The following is a 22,075-nucleotide window of genomic DNA, read 5'->3' on the forward strand; positions in this document are numbered from 1 at the left end:
TCTAAAATATGACACAAGAGATCTATCTACAAAACAGAAAAAGATCATAGACATGGAGATCAGACTTGTGTTTGCCAGGGGACTCCGGGGGAGAGAAGGGGACAGATGGGGAATTTGGAGTTGGTAGATGCAAACTATTACATTTAGAATGGATAAGTAATGGGGTCCTACTATGCCTAGTCTCTTGGGTTCAAACATGATGGAACATAGTATGAAAAAAAATAATAATATGTATGTGTGGCTGGATCACTTTGCTATACAGCAGAAATTGAAAGAACATTGTAAATTAACTGTAATTAAAAATTAAAAAATCATCTAACTACAAGGGAGGAGACAAAAAGAATAACTAAGAAAACACTTAGAAAGTAAGAAACAAAATGGCTATAAGTACATATCTATCAATAATCACTTTAAATATAAATGGACCAAGTGCTGTAATCAAAAGACATAAGGTGGAGTTCCCGTTGTGGTGCAGTGGTTAGCAAATCCAACTAGGAACCATGAGGTTGCAGGTTCGATCCCTAGCCTTACTCAGTGGGTTAAGGACCCAGCGTTGCCATGAGCTGTGGTGTAGGTTGCAGACATGGCTCTGATCCTGCATTGCTGTGGCTCTGGTGCAGGCCGGCAGCTACAGCTCTGATTAGACCCTTAGCCTGGGAACCTCCACATGCCGCGAGAGTGGCCCTAGAAACGGCAAAAAGACCAAAAAAAAAAAAAAAAAAAAAAAGCAAAAGGAAATGAAAAAAAAAATTAACTACAAAAGACATAAGGTGACTGATTGGACTTTAAAAAAAAAAGACACATGTGTATACTGCTTACAAGTGATTTACTTCAGACTTAAGGATAATACACAGGCTATAAGTGAAGAAATGGAAAAAGATAACTCATGCAAATGAAAACAATACGAAAGTAGATGTAGCAAACTTACACTAGACAAAACAGACTATAAAAAAAGTTCATAACAAAAGAAAAATAAAGGCATTAAATAATGATAAAGTGATCAACATAAGAATAGGATATAACACTTATTAACATATATGTACTAACATAGGAATATGTAAATATATAATTCAAACATTAAATGACATAAAGGTAGAAGTTGACAATAATGTCATAGTGGTAGTACCACTCAAATTATGTCAATGGACAGACCAGCCAGAGAGGAAATCAATAAGGAAACAGAAGTTTTAAATTATATATTAGATCTATTGGACTTAGTAGATATCTACAGGACATTACATCCAAAAAGGAGAAAATACATTCTTTTCAAATGCACATGGAACATTCTCTAGGATAGACCATATGCTAGGCCACAAAAAAAAATTCAACATTTTAAGTGGATAGAAAGTATAGCAAGCATTTTTTTCCCCAACCACAACAGTATGAAACTAGAAATCTATTACAGGAAGAAAAATGGGAAAAACACAAATACATGGAGACTAAAAAACAAGCTATTAAAAAAAATATAGTCAATGAAGAAATCCAAGTGGAAATCAGAAAATGCCTAAAAACAAATGACTATAAAACACAATACTCTGATAAGATTCAGCAAAAGCAGTTCTAAGAGGGAAGTTTATAGTGATATAAGCCTTCCTCAAGAAACAAGAAAAATCTCAAATAAATGACCTAACCTACCACCTAAAGGAATTAGGGAGGAAAAAGCCTGAAGTCAGCAGAAGGAAGGAAATAATAAAGACTGGAGATGAAATAAATAGAGAACAAAAAATAATAGAAAAGATCAATGAAACTAGAAGGTGGTATTTTGAAAAGATAAACAAAATTATTAAGCCTTTAGCCAGGTTCATCAAGAAAAAAAGAGAGGATCCAAATAAGAAACGAAAGAGGAAAAATAACATATCAAAGAGGTACAAAAAAATCATGAGAACACTATAAACATTTATATGCCAATAAATTGGACAAACTAACAGATTTCTATAAATATAAATCTCCCAAGGCTTAGTCAGGAAGAAATAGAAAATCTGAACAGAACTGACCTACTGAATGGGAGGAAATATTTGCAAATGATATGAGTGATAAGGCATTAATATCCAACATATGTAAATAGATCATAGAACTCAATATAAAAAAAACCCTATTTAAAAATGAGCAGAACTGAATAAACATTTTTCCAAAGAGGAAATGCAGGTGGCCAACAGACACAAAAAGAAGCTCAACATCACTAATCATCAGGGAAACGGAAATCAAAACCACAATAAAGAGTTCCCAGGTCGCCTAGTAGTTACTGGCATTGTCATTGCGGTGGCTCAGGTTACTGCTGTGGCTTGGGTTAGATCTCTGGCCTGGGAATTTCTGCATGCCATGGGCATGACCAAAGGAAAAAATAAAACAATACAATGAGATATCACCTCATACTGACCAGAATAGCTGTCATTAAAAAAAAAAAACACACAAATAAAAAATTGTGGCAAGTGTGGAGAAAAGGGAAACCTCATACACTGTTGGTGGGATTGTAAACTGGTGCAGTCACTGTGGAAAACAGTACAGAGATTTCTCACAAAACTAAAAACAGAACTACCATATGACAGAGCAGTTCTACTCCTGGGTATATATCAAATAAAATAAAAATACTAATTTGAAAGGATACAGGCAACCTAAGATTCATAGCAGCATTATTTACAGTTGCCAAGATAGGGAAACAACCCATGTGTCCATCAATAGATGAAAGGATACAGAAGATGTGGTACACACACACACAAAGGAATACCACTCGGCCATAAAAAAAAAAAAGAACAAAATTTTGCCATCTGCAGCAACGTGGATGGACTTGGAAGGCATTATGCTAAGTGATGTAAGTCAGAAAGAGAAAGACAAACATCAAATGATATAATTTACATGTGGAATCTAGAAAATACAACAAACTAGTGAATATAACCAAAAAAAGCAGCAGGCTCACAGATACAGAGAATAAACTAGAGGTTCCACTGGGGATGAGGCACAGTATAGGCATGGGGTAGTGGGAGGTACAAACTTTTGGGTGTAAGATAGGCTATAAGGATGTATTGTACAACAAGGAGAATATAGCCAATATGTTGTAATAATTGTAAGTGGACTATAAATTAATAATTAATAAATAAATGAAAATCTGAACAGACTGATCACTAGCACCAAAATTAAATTTGTATTCCAAAACCTCCCAGCAAACAAAGGTCTAGGACCAGATGGCTACATAGAGCAATTCTACCAAACATATAAAGAAGAGTTAATAACTATCCTTCTCAAACTATTTCAGAAAACTGAAGAGGAGGGAACACTCCCAACTTAATTCTGCTAAATACGAATAAAACAGAAAATTAAATTCTATTAAAACAGAAAGTTACAGGCCAATATCTCTGATGAATATAGATGCAAAAATCTTCAACAAAGTTCCCTGATTCTCCAGCACAAGGTTATAAAAAACTGTATTCCCTTCCAAAGCCTAGTTTCTTTCTCAGGTTCTGTGAGCGGTCCTGATACACAGAAATAGATGAGATTCTTTTGTTGGTGTCTTATAGGTCTCCCTATGCACCTCAAGCTTTCTCAGAGTCATAAAACTTCTGTCTGTGTATTCTTTAGAAAACTGCTTTTGGGCAAGACTTTGGACATTAAGTTTTAGCTCAGAATGCATTTTTGCTTCCAAGTTATAAATAGAGTACAACTTTTTAATGAAACTGCTGACACAACCTAAAGAACAATGGTGTATGACCAAATACATTGAAGAAACAAACTAGTTATTTCAACAGAGTGAGTATTAGTATATTTAGGGAGATAATATTTATAGGATGTGTTTAATTAAGTCATGGATATTAAATTATGGAAAATTTTTACTTAACCAAAATGCAATCTAAAATGGTCCTTAAGATCAGTTAGCATTTTTTTCCCCTGTGGTTGGGCTATTTAGCCAATCCAGACTTGAATGGCATTGATTTTTTTAATGAGGTGTTTATTCTGAGTTGGTGGAAAATATATGGGTCAGTAAATGAAATATTCAAATGTTTGTATACATTTTTCCTCATTGCTATAATGGAAGAGCAGTTGTTATGAAACCTGCTCCTTCTCCACCTTCTCCAACCATGCTTAAGTTTGGGGTTTTGATTAGGTGCATTTGTTATATCTTTTGCTGCTGAAACCAGTCCATTAATCCAGGCTGGGAGGGGCTGTTTTTATGAAGCAGTCTGGGTAACTACGCTGCCTGCTGCCAATGGGACCTCCTTGAGGAGCTGAAGCAATTAATGTTCCATTTCTGTGTCAAGCACTGCTAAAAGTTTTCTTCAGGCCAAAGTTTGTCCAAACATTTGTACAATTCCGCAGAGGTCTGGAGTCGCTGGAGGCTGCTTCAAGAGGTTTGTCACTGACACCTGCTCTGTTCTGGTCATAGGAAGCTGGCTGCTGCTAGAGGCATGGCCTCATGGAATAGCTTCCTCTGTTTGGACTACCTGAGGCTAAATCTAATGAGGCAAGCCTGAGCAGGGGATGAGCACAACCAGAAGAACAGCACAGAGAGTCAGAATGGCAAGCAGGTATAAGGAAGTCTCTGACAAGAACGCCCATATATCTTCTTTGTATAATTCAGTTATTTAAATAACTGTTATTTAGATTTCTAGGTTCATTATAAATAATTTGTAATATACAAAAATACATAAAGAATCAATGTTTTTAAAAGCCTATAATCATTACTATTCAGAGATCCCCCCATTCATATGTTGTATGGCCTTTATTCAAATGTTTATTTGGGGCAATATACCCATCCCATGAATAACATTGAAGAAAAGTTCCTCAAGAAGATGTGTGCAGTTTAGGATTTCCAAGGTGGGATTATTCACTTGGAAGAGCTGTCATTCATGACTCATATCTTTAGTGGGTGTATGAATAGCCACCAACACCCAAACCAAGGGCACTTGATGATGTCTCTATTTGTTTCACAGTGATCTAAAAACATCAAATAAAAGGAAATAATATGATAGTTGGGAAAGGTTTCCAGAGGAGTTCAAAAGATATTTATTTACACTGTTTATAGGAAAAGAAGGGAAATTCCATTATAAGTGCACTGGACTTGGCACTTCACAACCAAACCTATCATATATGTTTCCAGAGGCTCTCTCACCACTCAGTGCTGAAACACATTCTCTCAGGAATTCAAGTAGCCAAAAAAGAATATATCCATGGCTCCAAATTCACAAATGACTTTCAAAGATATAGAAATTATAATGCAAATCATTGTTAGAAATAATTCAACCTTTATGCTTAAAAAAACTCACTCACATGAAAGACAAATACCATATGATATTGCTTATATCTGGAAGCTAATATGTGGCACAAATGAACTTATCTACAGAAAAGAAACAAACTCATGGACATGGAGAATAGACTCGTGGTTGCCAACGGGGAGGGGCAGGGGATAGATGGACATCAAATTTGGGGTTAGTAGATGAAAACTATTGCATTTGAAATGGATAAACAATGAGATTCTGCTGTATAGCCCAAGGAACTATATCTCATAATTTGTGTTAGAATATGATGGAGGATAATGCAGAAAAAAATGTATATATATATATATATACATATGCATAACTAGGTCACCCTGCTGTACAGCAGAAATTGACAGAACACTGTAAACCAACTATAATAAAAATTTTTAAAAAAGAAAATTAACTCAAACATTCAAACTCCATAGCTTTCATTTATATCTTACACCATCCAAGTAATCTGAAAGTAAGCCAGAGTCCGTTGCTCAAGTGCCTTTGGTGAGGCAAATATAGGTCTCAAACTGTAACCATCTTCAGAGTTCTACTATGCTGATAACAATAACACCATAATAATAACAAAATCAACATTTACCAACTACCTACTATATGCTCTAATGTAGGCATATTGCATATATTATCTTTAATTCCGAAGATAATCTTGCAAGGTACGTATCAATATTCTTATTTCACAAATCAGAAAAGGGAGACAATGAGATGTTGAAATTCTTACTGAAGTTCATATGCCTCGTGAGAGAACGGAGATCTCAACAAGTTCTGCTTAATTATAAAACTCATACACCCACTACAATGAAACACCCCCTCTTTGAGTGATAAATGAAAAGTTTAATAGGAAGAATGCTAACCTACACTGAAAACCTCATGTGATGCCAATATATGCCAATGGCTTGTACTACTAAAAATCAGTGACACTACAAACCCCAAGGTAAAGCTCCTTTTACATATCACCAGGGCTCCCTGTTACGCCTTCAGTTTCTCTAGCCCCCTCAACACCATCTTTGTCTCTGCCACAAATTCAAACCAATAACAGTTGCTTCAGTTGGAGAAGAGAGGTATGAGCTGAAACATGCCACTATCTGCTCATCAATCAAAACCATCAAATGTGTGTTTCCAAATATGAATCTTCCAGAGAACTGAAGTTTTTCCTCTGAATTATGTTTTTGTCTTTTGTACATTTTTTTAATTTGCAAATTTTTAGTAGCTACACTTAGAAGTCACAAAGGTAATTATTCTCCAAAAAAATCTTTAGGCATAATTTTAGATTTTTATATATTGACTCGTGGCCAACATTTTTGAAAATCAGTTAAAATACTAAGTGTGTGTGTGTGTGTGTGTATATATATATATATATATATATATATATATATAATACTAAGTTATAGTTTGCAGCTACAAACCCCAAACTCCCCATCCATTCCACTCCTTCCCTCTTCCCCTTGGCAATCACAAGTGTGTTCTCTATGCAAACTATTACATTTAGAATGAATAAGTAATGAGGTCCTACTGTACAGCACAGGGAACTATAGCCAATCTCCTGGGATAGAACATGATGGACAGTATGAGAAAAAGAACTATCTATAGTTTTCTAGAACTACAGAAAGTATGTATACACACACACACACACACACACACACACACACACATGAATGATTGGGTCACTGTGCTGTACAGCATAACACTGGCACAACACTGTAAATCAACTATAATTTAAAGAAAAAGAAGGGCAGATACCTTATAACAGAGAATTTCTAATTCCTTCCACCTCTTGTGATATTTCTATCATTTAGTCCACATATCCATATGCTATAATTTCTTAACACATTATTAGTATTGCTTGAAAAAAGTTTTATTTTAGATCAATTAAGAATAATAAAACAAAGAATAATAAAAATAAAAATTTACCTATTTTAAAAATTAAGTTATAATGTACCCATGCCCCATCACACAGTTACTCAGAGTTTAAGGGCTTGTGCTTGCTTTTAACATTTGCATCTTTCCTCACTATTGGCTTCCACTTCCCATGGCTGCTAATGTCCTAGGCTTTAGGAATATCTTCTCCTGAATTTCCATATACCTGTTCTAATTATTTGGATCTTCTAATGAATAATTAGTAATTAGTAAAAAGTGGCCATGATTATTATAAATGTATCGAAATCAGCTCCGAAATAAGGTATAATGGGTCTTTCACATTCAAACATGTGCCTGAGAAATATTAAGAAGCTCACACAGTAAGGTCATGGAAGAGTTACCCTGTAAATGAGTTGTGAGCATTGAAATATTGATTTAGACCATTTCAACACTATTTTTATTTCTAGATGATTCTTAGTTTATTACTACACAATTAGGGTTGCTGAATACTAAGTAAGCAAAACATTATTTAGTAAATACAGCTGAAGCTTCCTTAAGTTGATTTCAAAGAGAACAAAAACTCAATTTTTCCAGGAATTTTTCTGGACATAGAGACAAAGCCCTTGAAGTGGGAAGTCCATAGAACCACCACTATAGCTTCTTGTGAATTCTTAATGATTTATGTATTATTGAATCATTATATTCTATATTAGCATCCCTCCACAAACCTATGAAAAACAATCTCATAGCTTATATAGCTCTGTCATGGAATGATCTATGAGAGAAACTTTTATATTTAATGTTTATATCAACTGATGAAACTAAGAAGAGGGAAGATAGATCCTTGCAATACTCTAAAAGAAAACCCATGATAAAAATTACTCTAGCTCTGAAAAGAAGGACATAACTAAATTTTTGAGTAGTCAGATTTATTACAACCCTCTTTACATAGTGGTTATCTATGCAGTCTTCCTCTCTAAATAAATTGTATAAGATTAGAAATCCTGACATACTAACAAAGGAGACCTTTAAAGGTGCTACTATGGCTGCCAATACGGTTGCCCGACAATGCAATGTCACCCAACATTCAATATATAGAATCCAGGTGGCACCTTCCACGACACAAGGCACAGCTACTGAGAAACTGGTCTCTTGAATTCATTATTTTCCACAGAAACTCACGAGCATAAAGTTGCTCAAGAGAGATGGTGAATTATATCAAAAAAGCACCAGATTGGGTACCCAAAGAATACCAAAAAAAATTTTTTGTGATACTAAAAAAAACAAAAATTAGCTTCAGTTTTCTCATCTGTCAGAGAAGGGAAGAGATATCCTTTGGCAAATTCAAGTGTGGATTATGAATAGATAGAATATACTTTCAGGAATCTTAGAAAAGTTTTGCTTAATGTTCTCAATATAAGCCAACATTCTTTCAGCACATGAAAATTTTACGTTAAAAATAAATATCAAAAGAAACACATAAACAATCAAACAAAATCCCTCTTTCATGATAAAAAATACTCAATAAATTAGGAATAAAAGAGAACTTCCTTGATATGCTAAAAGTTATCTATAAAAAAACCCCACAGCTAACATCATATGTAATGATGAAACACTGAACTTTCCCCTAAAATCAAGAACAAGATAAGAATGTGAGTTCTCGCCAATTCTATTTAATATTGTACTGAATTTTCTAGCCAAGGCATCTGGGCAAAAAATGAAATATAAGGCATCCAGATTGTAAAACTATCTCTTTATGCAGATGGTATCATCCTGTATATAGAAAAACTAAGGGATTCGCTTTTTTAAAAAGCTATTAGAACAAAGAGGTTCAGCAATGTTACAGGGTATAAGAACAAGAAATAAAAATTGATTGTATTTTCATACACTTGCAATGACCAGTTTGAAAATGAAATTAACCAAAAAAAACTCATTTATAACAGTATTACAAATAATTAAATGCTTGGAAATAAATTTAACAAAAAATATAAAAACTTATACTCTTTGAAAATTGTAAAATATTGTACAAAGGAACTGAAGAAAACCTAAATAAATGGAAAAACATTTATGGGATCAGAAGATTTAATATCGTTATTAATTGCAATATTCCTCAAATTAATCTACAGATTGAAAGCAACCTTTATAAAAATCCCAGATACCCTTTTTGTAAATTGACAAGCTGATCATAAAATCCACATAAAAATGCAAGAGACCCTGAATGTCCAAAAGAATCTTGATAAAGAAGAACAGAGTTGAAGATACATAGTTATTGATTTTGAACTTAGGATAAAGCTACAATAAATAAGATAGTATGGTACTGAATAAAGATTGCCATATAAATCAATGGAATAGAATTGAAGGTCCATAAATAAATCTTTATATTAATAGTAAATTGATTTTCGACAGGGATGCAAAGGTAATTCAATGGGGAAAGCAAATATTTTTCAATAGATGGCCAACTATATACACTATAAACACACAAAAAATAACTCAAGATAGATCACAGAACTAAATGTAAGAGCTAAAACTATTATTAGAGGAAAATATAGGAGTAAATCTTTTTGACTTGGTTATGTGAAGTTTCCTCAGATATAAAAGGTGACAAAGAAAAAGATAAATTGGGGAGTTCCCGTCGTGGCGCAGTGGTTAACAAATCCGACTAGGAACCATGAGGTTGCAGGTTCGGTCCCTGCCCTTGCTCAGTGGGTTAACGATCCGGCGTTGCCGTGAGCTGTGGTGTAGGTTGTAGACGCAGCTCAGATCCCGCGTTGCTGTGGCTCTGGCGTAAGCCGGTGGCTACAGCTCCAATTAGACTCCTAGCTGGGAACTTCCACCTGCTGTGGAGCAGCCCTAGAAAAGGCAAAAAGACCAAAAAAAAGAAAAAAAAAAAAAAAAAAAAAAGGAAAAAGATAAATTGGACTTCACCAAAATTTAAAAATCTTGTGCTTTAAGTGATACTATTTAAAGTTGAGTTCTCCTTGTGGCTCAGCAGTAACAAACCCTGCTAGTATCCATGAGGATGCGGATTTGATCCCTTGCCTCGCTAAGTGGGTTAAGGATCTGGCACTGTTGTGAGCTGTGGTGTAGGTCGCAGACACAGCTCAGATCCCGCATTGCTGTGGCTGTGGTGTAGAGGTCAGCTGCAGCTCTGATTCAGCCCCTAGCCTGGGAACTTCTGTATGCAATAGGTGTGGCCCTTAAGAGACCAAAAAAAAAAAAAAAAAAAAAAATCCATGTAGTAGTACAAAATATTTACAAATCATATATCTAATAGGTGATTAGTATTAAGAATATACAGAGCGCTCCTACAACTCAAAGATTTAAAGATTCCTCCCCCCAAAAAAATCCAATAATGAAGCAGGTAAAGGAACTATAAAGGCATTTCTCTAAAGACAGCCAGTAAGTATATTAAAAAAATGTTCAATATATCACAATTAGGGAAATGTAAAGCAAAACCACAATGAGATACTACTTCATACCCACCAAGATGACTACAATAAAAATGACACATAACAAATTCCGATGAGGATATGGAGAATTGAAACCTTCGAACATTGCAAGTGGGAAAATAAAAGAGTATAACTGCTCTACAAAACAATCTGGTAATTCCTAAAAAGGTAAACAGTTACCATACAACCCCATAATTCCTCTCGTAAATATGCATATCCAAGAGAATGAAAGACATATATGAATACAAAAACTCGCCTGGAAATATTCATAGCGGCATTATTCATAATATAGAAAAAGGGCAAACAACACAATGTCTACTAGCTGATGAATGAATAAACAAAATAAAGAGTGTCCACACAATGGTGTATTTTTCATTAAGATAAAATAATGAAAAACTGACACATGCTACAACATGGATAAACCTTGATATTATGTCAAGAGAAAGAAGCCAGTCACAAAAGACCACATATTTTATAATTCCATTTATAGAAAATGTCGAGAATAAGCAAATCCATAGAGATGGAAAATGGTTTAGTGATTACCAGGAGCTAGAGGGAGGAGGAGTCAGGAGAGTCTGATGATGAGCATGGAGTTTCTTTTAAGGTCATGAAAATGTTCTAAAATTGGTGGTAGTGAGAGGAGCACAACTTTGTCAATGCATTAAAATCACTGAATTGTGCATTTTAAATGGAAAAATTGTCTGGCGTGTGAATTATATCTCAGTAAATCTGTGGAAAAAAATAAAAATGCTGATGGAAAACAACAACCAAAAAAAAAAAAATCCCAAATATCCATAGGAAAAATATCATAAGGATTTCTATTAGTTCTGTGTTCAGTTAGATTCTTGGCTGTGACGCCAAAAAGAGAAGGGTGGAAGAGGTAGGTGAATGCTGAGACCCCAACATCAGTCAAGATGGGCAAAGAGGGAATTCGAGGGAAATGTGCAAATGTGCAGAAAGAGGTAGCTGGGACAATGAGCACAGTTTGCTGATTTCAGTTCTACCGTGGGCCTACCTTCTGCTCCCAGGTGGTTACCTACCATTTCTCCATTTAGCTTCTCACATCTTGCCAGCAAACTCTGGACTTGGAACGTCCATCTCTGCACAGGGAATGCTGGGTACGTGTTTACAGGTTTTTTGTTCTATACTTTGTATAGTTTTTATCTGTGCTCCCTGGAAATGTCCTTTCCTATCTCCCATAAACCAATACCACCCCCAACTCCATAAATACTGTGGGTTCCCTTTCTGAGTGTGTTTCAAAGATCATTGTAACAACATTGTTTGATATGAATCCTGAAGTTCCCAGTAGGCTCTTTCAAACCTAGAGAGGAAACCAGTATAAGTCCAAGGTACTATAAGGGACAGAAGGGGTGGGGTGAGGATGGAATGTATCCATTTTCTCTATCTAATCTTCCTCTCACTTTGCTTGATTTAAAGCCCTGACTACAGCCCAGTTGGTATCAGAGACATTCCACAGAGTACACATTTCTTAAAGTGCATGTTAATTTTTCTAAGATAATTTCCCCTCTGGATTCTTTTCTAACCCATGGCTACCACCCGTATGGCCAGATGCACTCTAATCCCCATGCAGGCCAATTTAGGCTCTGTGCTCTGTAATCTTCCATAATTTTGCTAAAATTGTGATCATCTGATAATGTCCTGAATTTTTGTTCTATAAAGGAACTGCTGATGGTATGAAAACCTTGTCCTAAAAAATAAAAATTGTATCCAGTTTTTGGAAAGAAAATACTCGTCAAAGCCATCCTGGGTGTCATTTCCCAGCAGCAGAGTTCGCTCAGCCGGTGCTGTGTTCATAGGAACTCGGGAAACACCCAGAGAACAGACACAACATTATTTATTTTATGACTGGATTGGATGTTTCTACATGCCACAGTCTGGGTATTTATTTGGGCTGTATATAAAATGAAGTCATGCAATGCATTGTGGGGGGAAAAGTGCGAGAGAAGTTATCAGAACAAGGAGGAAAAAAAAGCTTTGCGCTATCATAGAAGAGTTTAGGCATATTGTATTAACTGGTTTCAATTAGAGTGAATGATGCCAACTGTGGGTGATGGGAGGTGGCCTTGAAGAACATGCTGAAACAATTAACACTTTAAAATAACATCTCCTCTGGTTTCTTTGAGGAATGTCTGTTTTTATTGATTTCCCATAAAAGAGAGAAAATTTACTTTCATAATCTAGAGAGACAGGGTAGGGAAATGTTAATATGCTTTTAAATTAAAAAGACTATCTAGGCCCTCTTCCAAAATGGCTTTATATTACTCAGAATACAAACATCTCTTGTTAACATGACACTCCTATATCATCAGTTCCTGGCTGTCAGAAGGCAGAATGTTTCTTTTCAAGAGCTTCAAGATTTCTCCTTTTAAAATCATCAAGAGTTGTACATTAACCCCTGGAAACTTTTCCTGTTCCAGCCTGAATCCCTTTCTGAAGAAAGGGCCCTCCTTAATAAATCCAGATAAATATCCCTAGGTTAATAAGGAGTCATTGCCTGTTTTTTACACTTTTCCTCACCAATTCATACTGCGCTAGCCACTTTGTTCTAGAATGACCGATCCTTTTCTTTCTTTCTCTTACTTCTTATCAAGCAATTACCATATGCCAAGTGCTGTGTTAACACTTATTATCCATTATCTCATGTAAATTTCAAAATGCCGTTATATGTGTAAATTCAGAGAGATAAGTAAATTATCTAAGGTTATATGGCTAGTAAGTGGCAGAATTCATATTTTCACGCAAACCTCATTCGACTCCAAAGCTTATATGCTTAACTATTACCAAATATTGCATCTTCTCTGTCTTCCAAAATCCACCTTGAGGCAAATCTCCAATACTGAAAAGTTATAGTTTTTAGTACCGACAACTTTTATAGCATGCATTACCCATTATTATGATCATTTGCATGTATAGTTCCCTGCTCTATCCTGAAGAATCCAAGTCAGAAGAATCTAACTCCCAAAATATGGTCAGCAAATGCATCTTGAATGAGTAAATGAGAGTTGATGGATTCACAGTGCAGTGTTCTTATTTGCCGATGCTTATGATATTTGAAACTATTTCATATATTTACAGATGAATATTACATACATATATATATACATAAATACATACATATAACAATATCCATAAGTTCCACAATAGCAGAGATTTTATTTTCAACTTAGCTTTTAGAAACATCTCTCAGGACATTATTTTTCAATTTCCAGGGACTAAGGAGAATGCAAACATCAAAGTAATTATTCTAGATAATCGTGTGTACTTATACATAATGTGTCTAATCAATAAAATCATAAATTACAGCCATTTCTAAGTAATGCTTATTAACTAAGGATTGGGGAAATTCCTCAAAGTGACCAAAATCACGCAGAAGCCACAGCCATACTTAGTGGTCCAGAGACATGCCCTGAAATGCAGCAGCCGCTCAAGCCTCCCTCAGCTGGTTAAGTCTAAGGTTGGTTGTTTCCACTTGCCAGAAACTTAAGTTTTGTTCACTCCAGGTTCAGAGATCTGTCTGTCTTCCCCTGAGTCCTAGAACCTGTGGGTCTCTTCTCATTTGTTTACAAGTGGCAGGGGTTCAGGTAACCGCTACGTGCATGATCGTGATCATACAAACCAAAGAGCATACAACCCAATTAAATTTAAAATGGAAAAAAGAATGTACACATGTATGTGTAACTGGGTCACCCTGCTGTACAGGAGAAAACTGACAGAACACTGTAAACCAGCTATAATGGAAAAAATGAAAATCATTATAAAATAAAATGAAATGCAAAAAAAAATTTTTTTTAATGGCGATGTAAGGAAGGGGTCATTCTAGTGCTTAATGCAGCCATACAAGGGGTACTGTCACCCTTTGCACTAGGGAAGACATTTCCTTTATAATTATTCAGGGATTATAAATATGTCCGTGTTTCTGTATAATTACTGGAGGTAAAATTTCTGTTCGGCTTGAACCCCAATATTCACACTGAAATTTCTGACTAAAAGGAAAAGTCTTTAAAATATACCTTTTGGTCGTATTGTGGAGTACTAAAAAAGAGAACATCCAGGAAGAGAGTGAGCGAAAAGTAACAGAAGTATAGAAGTCATGTTCAAGGCAATGTGTAGCTGTTGACAGGCATTTGCAAAGCAATTTGGAGAAAGAAGTCTTCTTAGGAAAACCAGGGATAAAAGATCAGCCCCTAAAATGACCCTGGGGGCAAATGCACTCACAAAGACCAGGGCTCTTAGGAAAAAGAGTAATAAAGCCCAATTATAAGGATACAATCATTCTAGAGCAAAACACCAAGAAAGAATAGGGCAGTGGGGAGAGAAATACAGGAAAGAATCAAGTAAATTTGAAAAATGCATAAAGCTAACAGAAACTATCCATTTAATTATGAATGTAAGTGTGTCTTAACTTATTTATAGCCTGCTTCAGCCCACAGAGGATTTGAGACAGATAAGGCATTCTCTAACACAGGAGGCTAAGATTTTCTCTAATTCCTGAGAGATGAGAAAATGGAAATTAATACCAGAACTACTTTACATATCATATGTAGTTTTGTTATATAAGTATGCTTTTGCCAACTATATAGTTAAACTGTCCGTACTTCTCATTCTCTGGTATGGATTAAGTCAATACCAAATTATTCTTTGCTCATTTTATGTACCTAAGTTTTGTGCATAATTAGATATTTGAAATGAACAGACTATTCTACATCATCAAAAACCCACAGTTCTGAGTGCTTCTTTCTGCCTGAGACCCTACTCATTACATCAGTTCTAGTGGGAGTTTCATAAATGTTGCTGACAGGGGATGCTAGTTAAGGGAGTTGACTGAGAGTAAACCAAAGGGCAATAAACTCCCCCAAATAAATGAAATAAAGCAAAACAAAATCTAGAGAACTTGAGGGGAAAAGTAACTTACTGATTATCAGCAGGTTATTGGGACCTTCCCATAAAATCAAAATGAGCCTGGAGTAAGCAAAAATCTCAAAGGGAAGATACACGGCAGCTCAAGGGAGCTCAGCAACTGAAGTTCACAGGATAGTTTTCCAAACCACTGTCATTCACATCATTCAATACTGATGGCTACCAGTTTGATGTCTTTCTGGTACAAAATTCCACTTCCCAGGAGAGAGATTCAACATAGCTCACCTGGGATTAGGTATTTACCTCTGGATTGGTCGGCTATGGCCAGTGATAGACTCACAGAGCCCAGACATGACCACTGGGAGCCTACCTTTGTAGACTGGGGTTCCTGACAGAGAAAGCAGAATTATTACGGGTTTTGCAATTCCCCCAAAAAGTGTCTGCCACAATGGGAGATTATTACTTTTAAGTAAACAGCAAAGGGAATTTCTGTAACCAGCAATTCCCAATTCCATAGCAGGGACAAGAAGAAACATCTTTCTGATGATCTCACCTGACTATAGCATTGAAAATCAGACTTGAAGGTTGGCCTTTCTGACCTGTGATCTTCAGGAAGTGTCTTAAATGAAGTCATCTATTTGGTCTTCGGGGTCCTACAAAAAGACCTAATCTGGGATTCCCAGATCCTAAGCAGTCCAACTCCAAGGCAATAATAAAGAATGAACTATTTCTAATAATCCAAAAGACAGAATTATAACAATGGAGAGACTTGCAATAAGATGGCACAAAGTAACTAAAATGTTTAATTTCTTTAATTTGGGGCTGAAGTTATCAGTGTCTTGGAGGGGCAGCTGCTAATCAGAATTGTTACTGGTGTTACGCATGGATATATTTGATACAATGGGGCCACTATCTTATGTATCTTTGTATCTCTAGCAATCAATCAGCACAGTACCTGACACAGTAGAATCACACTGCTAAATTTTGTCTAGTTTGAAAACAAAACTCCTCAAAACACATAGTCAATGGTATTCTGAAGGAAAAAGTACAAAAGGACACTTGAAGGTGAGAAGTGGAAACCACCCACCTGAGAGAGTAAAAATGTATTTTTTCCTCTTTAGCGAGAAATGTGAGAGTTGTAAAATAATTTACTAAAACTTACTATGAAGAGGAAATCAACAGACTGAAGATTCATGTATTGAATCTGCACTCCCAGAGCTCCTACCATATACCAAGGATTTACCTAGATGTAGGAACAGTAGGACCCGGGAGAGCACATGGTCTCCTTGGAGAAAAGGAGAGTAAATCAGTAATTTGAAACAACATCATCAGAGTAAGTAATTCATCAAAAGGAGTGAGTGATGAAGAAATAGAATTATTAAAACTCATCCTTTCTCTGGCATCAGCAGAGTCCCTAAGCATTCACTCCCCTCTGACCATCTGCTCACAAAAGTGTGACATTTTTATTCTTCATCTCCAGCAAGTCTGGGCTGCCTCCGCACTGCAGGAATGCCTCCAAAATTTAGCATCATCATCTCTCTTTCATTAAGGACGATCCTTCCTTTTCTTCCTTTCATAGATAAAGAAAGAGGCTTCACTGTCTCACGCAATCTGCATGAAAAGTAGGCTCCCTCAGGCCTACGACCTTATCCCACAGTCAGAAGTCATGCTATGATAGTGTAGCTGCACCTTTCAGAAGCTTGTACCTCAACAATAGATGAGGACATTTAAAGAGTTGCACAGATCACTTTATACTGCCTACAGGTGGATCAAATGAGGAGAATGCCCCAAAAATAACTTTTGAACTTCTTGTCCCCATCACACACAAATCATTTCAGGACATGCAAACTGTCAGTTACAACACACACAGTTCCCAGAGGAACCACTGTCATTTCATTCAGGCAGTGTATATATAAGAGAGTATCACACAAATCAGCCACTTTCTTCACTTATTTCAGAGCACAGCACAGTGGAATAAGTTCATGAAAGGACAATCGGGGTGTCTAGAATCTATTCCCAGCTTTACAATTGATGCACTATTCTTACTCCTTTTGCATTTAAGTCTCCCGTTTGCAATACAGGAATAATGGCATCATACCTGTTTGTTTCTAAGGCACTTGAAAATTCTCTGATGGAAGATTTCACACAAATGCAGAGGCTATTATTGTACCAGAAAGACTTGAAAATTGCAAATCTGTGTACTCATCACGATCAAACAGTCAACACAACAATGGCAGAAGAGAAAAATCCTTCTCTAAGGCATCTAAAACCAAGCATTGCTTAATATGCAGCTGTTAAGAAAAATGCATGTGCAAATATATTCATTTTAAAGACTATCCAATTCTAAGTCATCAATAACCCATTTAGACAAATCCTTTAGCAAGTTATCCTGATTCCAAAAAAGAAATACATGAACTCCCCAATCACAGGTATTTCTTATAATGCAGAGTTCCTAAGAAGACATTCTTCCTCCTTTCAAAAGGTCTGCTCTACTCTTGAATTTCAGAGGGTATTCTAGCTCATTCCACTAAGGTTGTTCCAAAATATAAAAACAATTCTCCTTTAATCTGGCCTATGTCAAAAATATCAAATAATCAAACTCACAGTACAGTGGTGAACTGGCATCCAAGCAGGGGCTTCCACTGAACAATTCTGGGCTGGGCACTTGCCTTGATTTTGCTGCAAATAAGTAAAAATGATGTTAGGTTCTATATATTATGTGCAGCAACATATACTGGCTGACATGTTTATCATCAATGTGGTTATTATCATCTTTACAAGCATAGGAGAAGCCTTTAAGAATGACTTTTGATGCAGTGCTAAAAGAAACGAGGTATGTAGTTCCTCTCATCAAGGCACAAGAAATGATTCTTTGCCTTTTGTAGTAATCTAAGGCCTAGGTTTTTGGCACCAGGCTTCCTCAGCCACTGGCCTTCCTGTCCCAATGGGAACCATCTGAGAACCCTCCTAACCCAGAGGCAGAACTGGTCTCTCCTCCAGGCTCCTAGATGACCCCGACAATGCTGATCTCAGCAGGGTGATCACCTGAGTTAAGGTATAGAAAGACTTGTTACTTGTCTCCCCTTCCAGATTGTGAGCTAGTGGTGATGATTCTCTCTAGGGCATGTCATAGAATTCCAGAATGCTGAGTTGTACAGGATAGATTTTAGAAGCCTTCCTTGTCACATCAGAAACCTAAGTACAAAGAAATGAAACAAGGAGCACAGAGATTTGACACTCTAAAGCATTTGCCAGGCACTTCCTTTTACACAAGGAATGTACCTCAAGCTAATCCATTCTTCTGTTGTAACTCCCATAAATCCATTTCTAATTGGCCTTTGAGAGAGAATGAAGGGCTCTTCTCTAACCAGCAATACTGCTTCGTCCCTGTAATAATGAGCTCTGATTAGTACTAAAGGGGGAGGAGGTGATTCTAATGAAACATTCTTTATCTTTTATTTATTTCACTGTACTCTCAATTATAATATAGAATTACTACTAATAATGTTAATAATAATTGTATAAACCACAGCTGTGATTTATTGAGCTACTAAATATGCTAAAGATTATTCTGGACTCATTATATTTTCACTAGTCACTACAACGAATACAGATAGAAGTATTGCTATGTCCATTCTAAAGGACAGAGAACTGACGCTCACAGAGAGTAAGAAATTCACCTATAAGTTACCCTACAAGAAAGCAGCCTAACTGGGATTGTACAGAATTTTACTGACTCTGGGGCCCAGACACACTCCTTCTATGAGAAGCTGGTATTTTTCATTTTCTGTTTAATGGGGCTTAAGACATGCCATCAACTAATATGATTTCATCTTATCAATAACCCTAACAGTTCTGACTCAACTGGGATAAAGTTGAGTACTTGTGCTAAGAATCCTATTTTGTGATTTGTAAGCTTTTTGGAGCTACCTTTATTTAGGGGATATATCTTTAAGGCATCACTAAATTTTGAAGTGCTATTTGAGTGATTATTGATATAGTCATCATAATATACACACACACACACACACACACACACACACACACACACACATATATATACATATACTCAAATCATCAATCTCCATGCTTAGTTTTCTTATTTAAATCAAAATATGACATATGGTACCAAAAAGGTACACAAGGTTCACTGGACTAGTATCAGATGACCATGATTTCAAGCCATGCTCCACCTTGTGCTGGCTGTCAGGAGGTGGTCTGAGTCTTGGTAATGACATCTGCAAAACAGTATCTCGCCTAATTCACAAGAATGTCACCAGATGATAGATAAAGATTTGCGTCAGATAACTACCACAATGTGAAAGGATGTTATGAAAAAGAAAACACAAACTAAAAGGACAATTTTCTTTTCCTTTTCTGATACCTTAAGCCAGAGAAATAGATATAATTTATCTACATGTGAAGTTAAGCCTTTGGAAATTTGAAAGCACTATTAAACGTTAGTTACCATTGTTTCTAATTATGAGGTCATACCAAACAATAGTAATGGTGAGGAATGTGCCCTTTATAATGATTCATAATTGTTACTGTTGGTTTTAGGAGTAATAATAAGCTTATTTTATATCTAAATAGTGAATATCTTTATGGAACACATGGTAAAAAGGCAAAATTCAATAAATAAGTGAGCTGTGCTTAGGTGGAGGCATATAAATACTCATAAAATGTGATGGGGAGCATAAATAAGGAGTGTTTAAACTTGTATAAATATGTAGCATGAAATAGAGAAAAACGAAATCTGTGAATCTCCTGTCCCAATATTACCTGAGTTTAGGATACTAAGGCCTTCCCATTAGCGCTTTAATCAAGACGATTAACAATGTGATTACACAGGGACAGACACATTAAAAGCCCAACGGAACACAGAGGCCATGAAAACATATATTATTTTGTAATCCATAGTGCGTGACTAGAAAAAAAAATAAGATTGAAATAGAAGTTGGTATCTTAGAATTTGGTAGTATCCCCACTCATCTATCTGTGGAACTTTGGGAAAGCTACTTTAACACCTTAAGCCATACTTTTCTCATGTATAAAATGAGAGGTTTCATTTGATCCATTCATAGGGCCACTTATATTTCTCCCAAGAATTTAATGTTTCCTCCTCCAAAACGGTATACCCTGCTTTGGAGAAGCCCTACCACTCTGATCTACTGTTACCATAGGATACGATTATTTCTTTGTGAGTTTGTGTGACAATAAAGGTTAAGAACTGCTGGACCAGATAATCTCGAGAGCTTCCCACTCACATGGGATTATTGAAAGGCCAACTTCAGGTTTTACCTAACCCTTCACTCTACTGCTAAAGAAGATGATCTAACGTAAGTCAAGAGAACTGCCACAGTAAGTGAAGTTAAAAGGTTAAAAATTATTTTTCCTAGAATTTCTCCTCCTTTTTGTGGGGGGATTTTTTTTTCTAATATTTAATGGGGGCACCATGACAGAGTTTGGGGTTACTGCCTACTCAGCAGGTCTCTCCATCCCTTAGAGGTCCAGCAAGGACCAGTATTCATACTAGAGGAAAGGAAACGCTCTAATCAATTTTTAGGTTAAATCTTAGGCCAAAAAAATCAAGAGGAAACATTAGAATTCCCTCAAGGCCAAGCCTTTCTCTCCAAGCCAAGAATTTAAGATAGAAGTTGGTGACAAATTACCCTAAAGACAGAGATTTTCCTTCCCCTTCGCTCTCTCTCATCCATCTACCCTAGATATTTATATCTCTAGATTATTGATAGATGACTTGATCAGGATTCAGGGATCTGAAATGCTAACTCTGAAAAATACACTCTCTTAAAAGACAAAACCATCAGTGGGTTTTGGTCTTTAAACTACTGTGCTGTTTAAACAAGTTGATGTCTCCAAATCTTTCATCTTCCTTGGTTATCTTTTTCTGAGTTTAAAATCTTGACATATTGCATTCCAGAATATCTTAAGCAAATGAGCCAAATATGCTGGACAATTACACCTCAGGTTGAATATGTAAATACGTAACTACTAAGAATTTGAACAGTGACAAACACTTGACAAAGAAAACTCTAAACATTTTCTATTCAACCCATCCCATCCCCAGAAAGATTAGAAACTTTTTGTTTATCACAGGCTTATCCCTTTTAGAGTGCTTTACCAAGTGCATTTATAGATTTTAGTCATTTAATCCTCAGCGCAAGTTTATGTGCAGCAAGGTGAAAACTGACTTACCCAAATAAAATTCTGACCCAAGTGTTTCATTAACAATAGCATGTTCTTCTGAAAGCAGAGGAAGAACTAAAGGGTTATGTTGTTTTGTTCATAATAAAATGATTCTCATAATCATAGAAGATTTTTCTGGATTAAGAAGCATCACAGAGTTCCTGTTCTGGCTCAGCAGTAATGAATCTGACTAGTATCCATGAGGATGTGCATTTGATCCCTGACCTCACTTGGTGCATTAAGAATCTGGCTTTGCCATAATCTGTGGTGTAGGTCACAGACATGGCTTGGCTCCTGCATTGCTGTGGCTGTGGCGTGGCCGGCAGCAGCAGCTCCAATTTGACCCCTAGCCTAGGAATTCCATATGCCACAAGAGCAGCCCTAAAAAGCAAAAAACAAACAAACAAAAAAAAGTGTTACGTGATAGTACTA

General features: G+C 36.1%; 1 protein-coding gene across 6 annotated transcripts in view; it reads right to left on the reverse strand.

Moving 5' to 3' along the window:
• DLG2 (discs large MAGUK scaffold protein 2) overlaps positions 1-22,075 on the reverse strand; it is a 1,971,427-nt gene that overhangs the window by 1,523,109 nt on the left and 426,243 nt on the right. For all 6 annotated transcript variants that reach the window (XM_021102305.1, XM_021102303.1, XM_021102307.1 and 3 more), the window contains one exon: positions 18,041-18,115. In XM_021102305.1, coding sequence (XP_020957964.1) covers positions 18,041-18,115 — 75 coding nt within the window. The remainder of the gene's footprint in view (positions 1-18,040; positions 18,116-22,075) is intronic.

Source organism: Sus scrofa, chromosome 9 (genome assembly GCF_000003025.6).
Source record: "Sus scrofa isolate TJ Tabasco breed Duroc chromosome 9, Sscrofa11.1, whole genome shotgun sequence".
In the NCBI taxonomy this organism is placed as follows: domain Eukaryota; kingdom Metazoa; phylum Chordata; class Mammalia; order Artiodactyla; family Suidae; genus Sus; species Sus scrofa.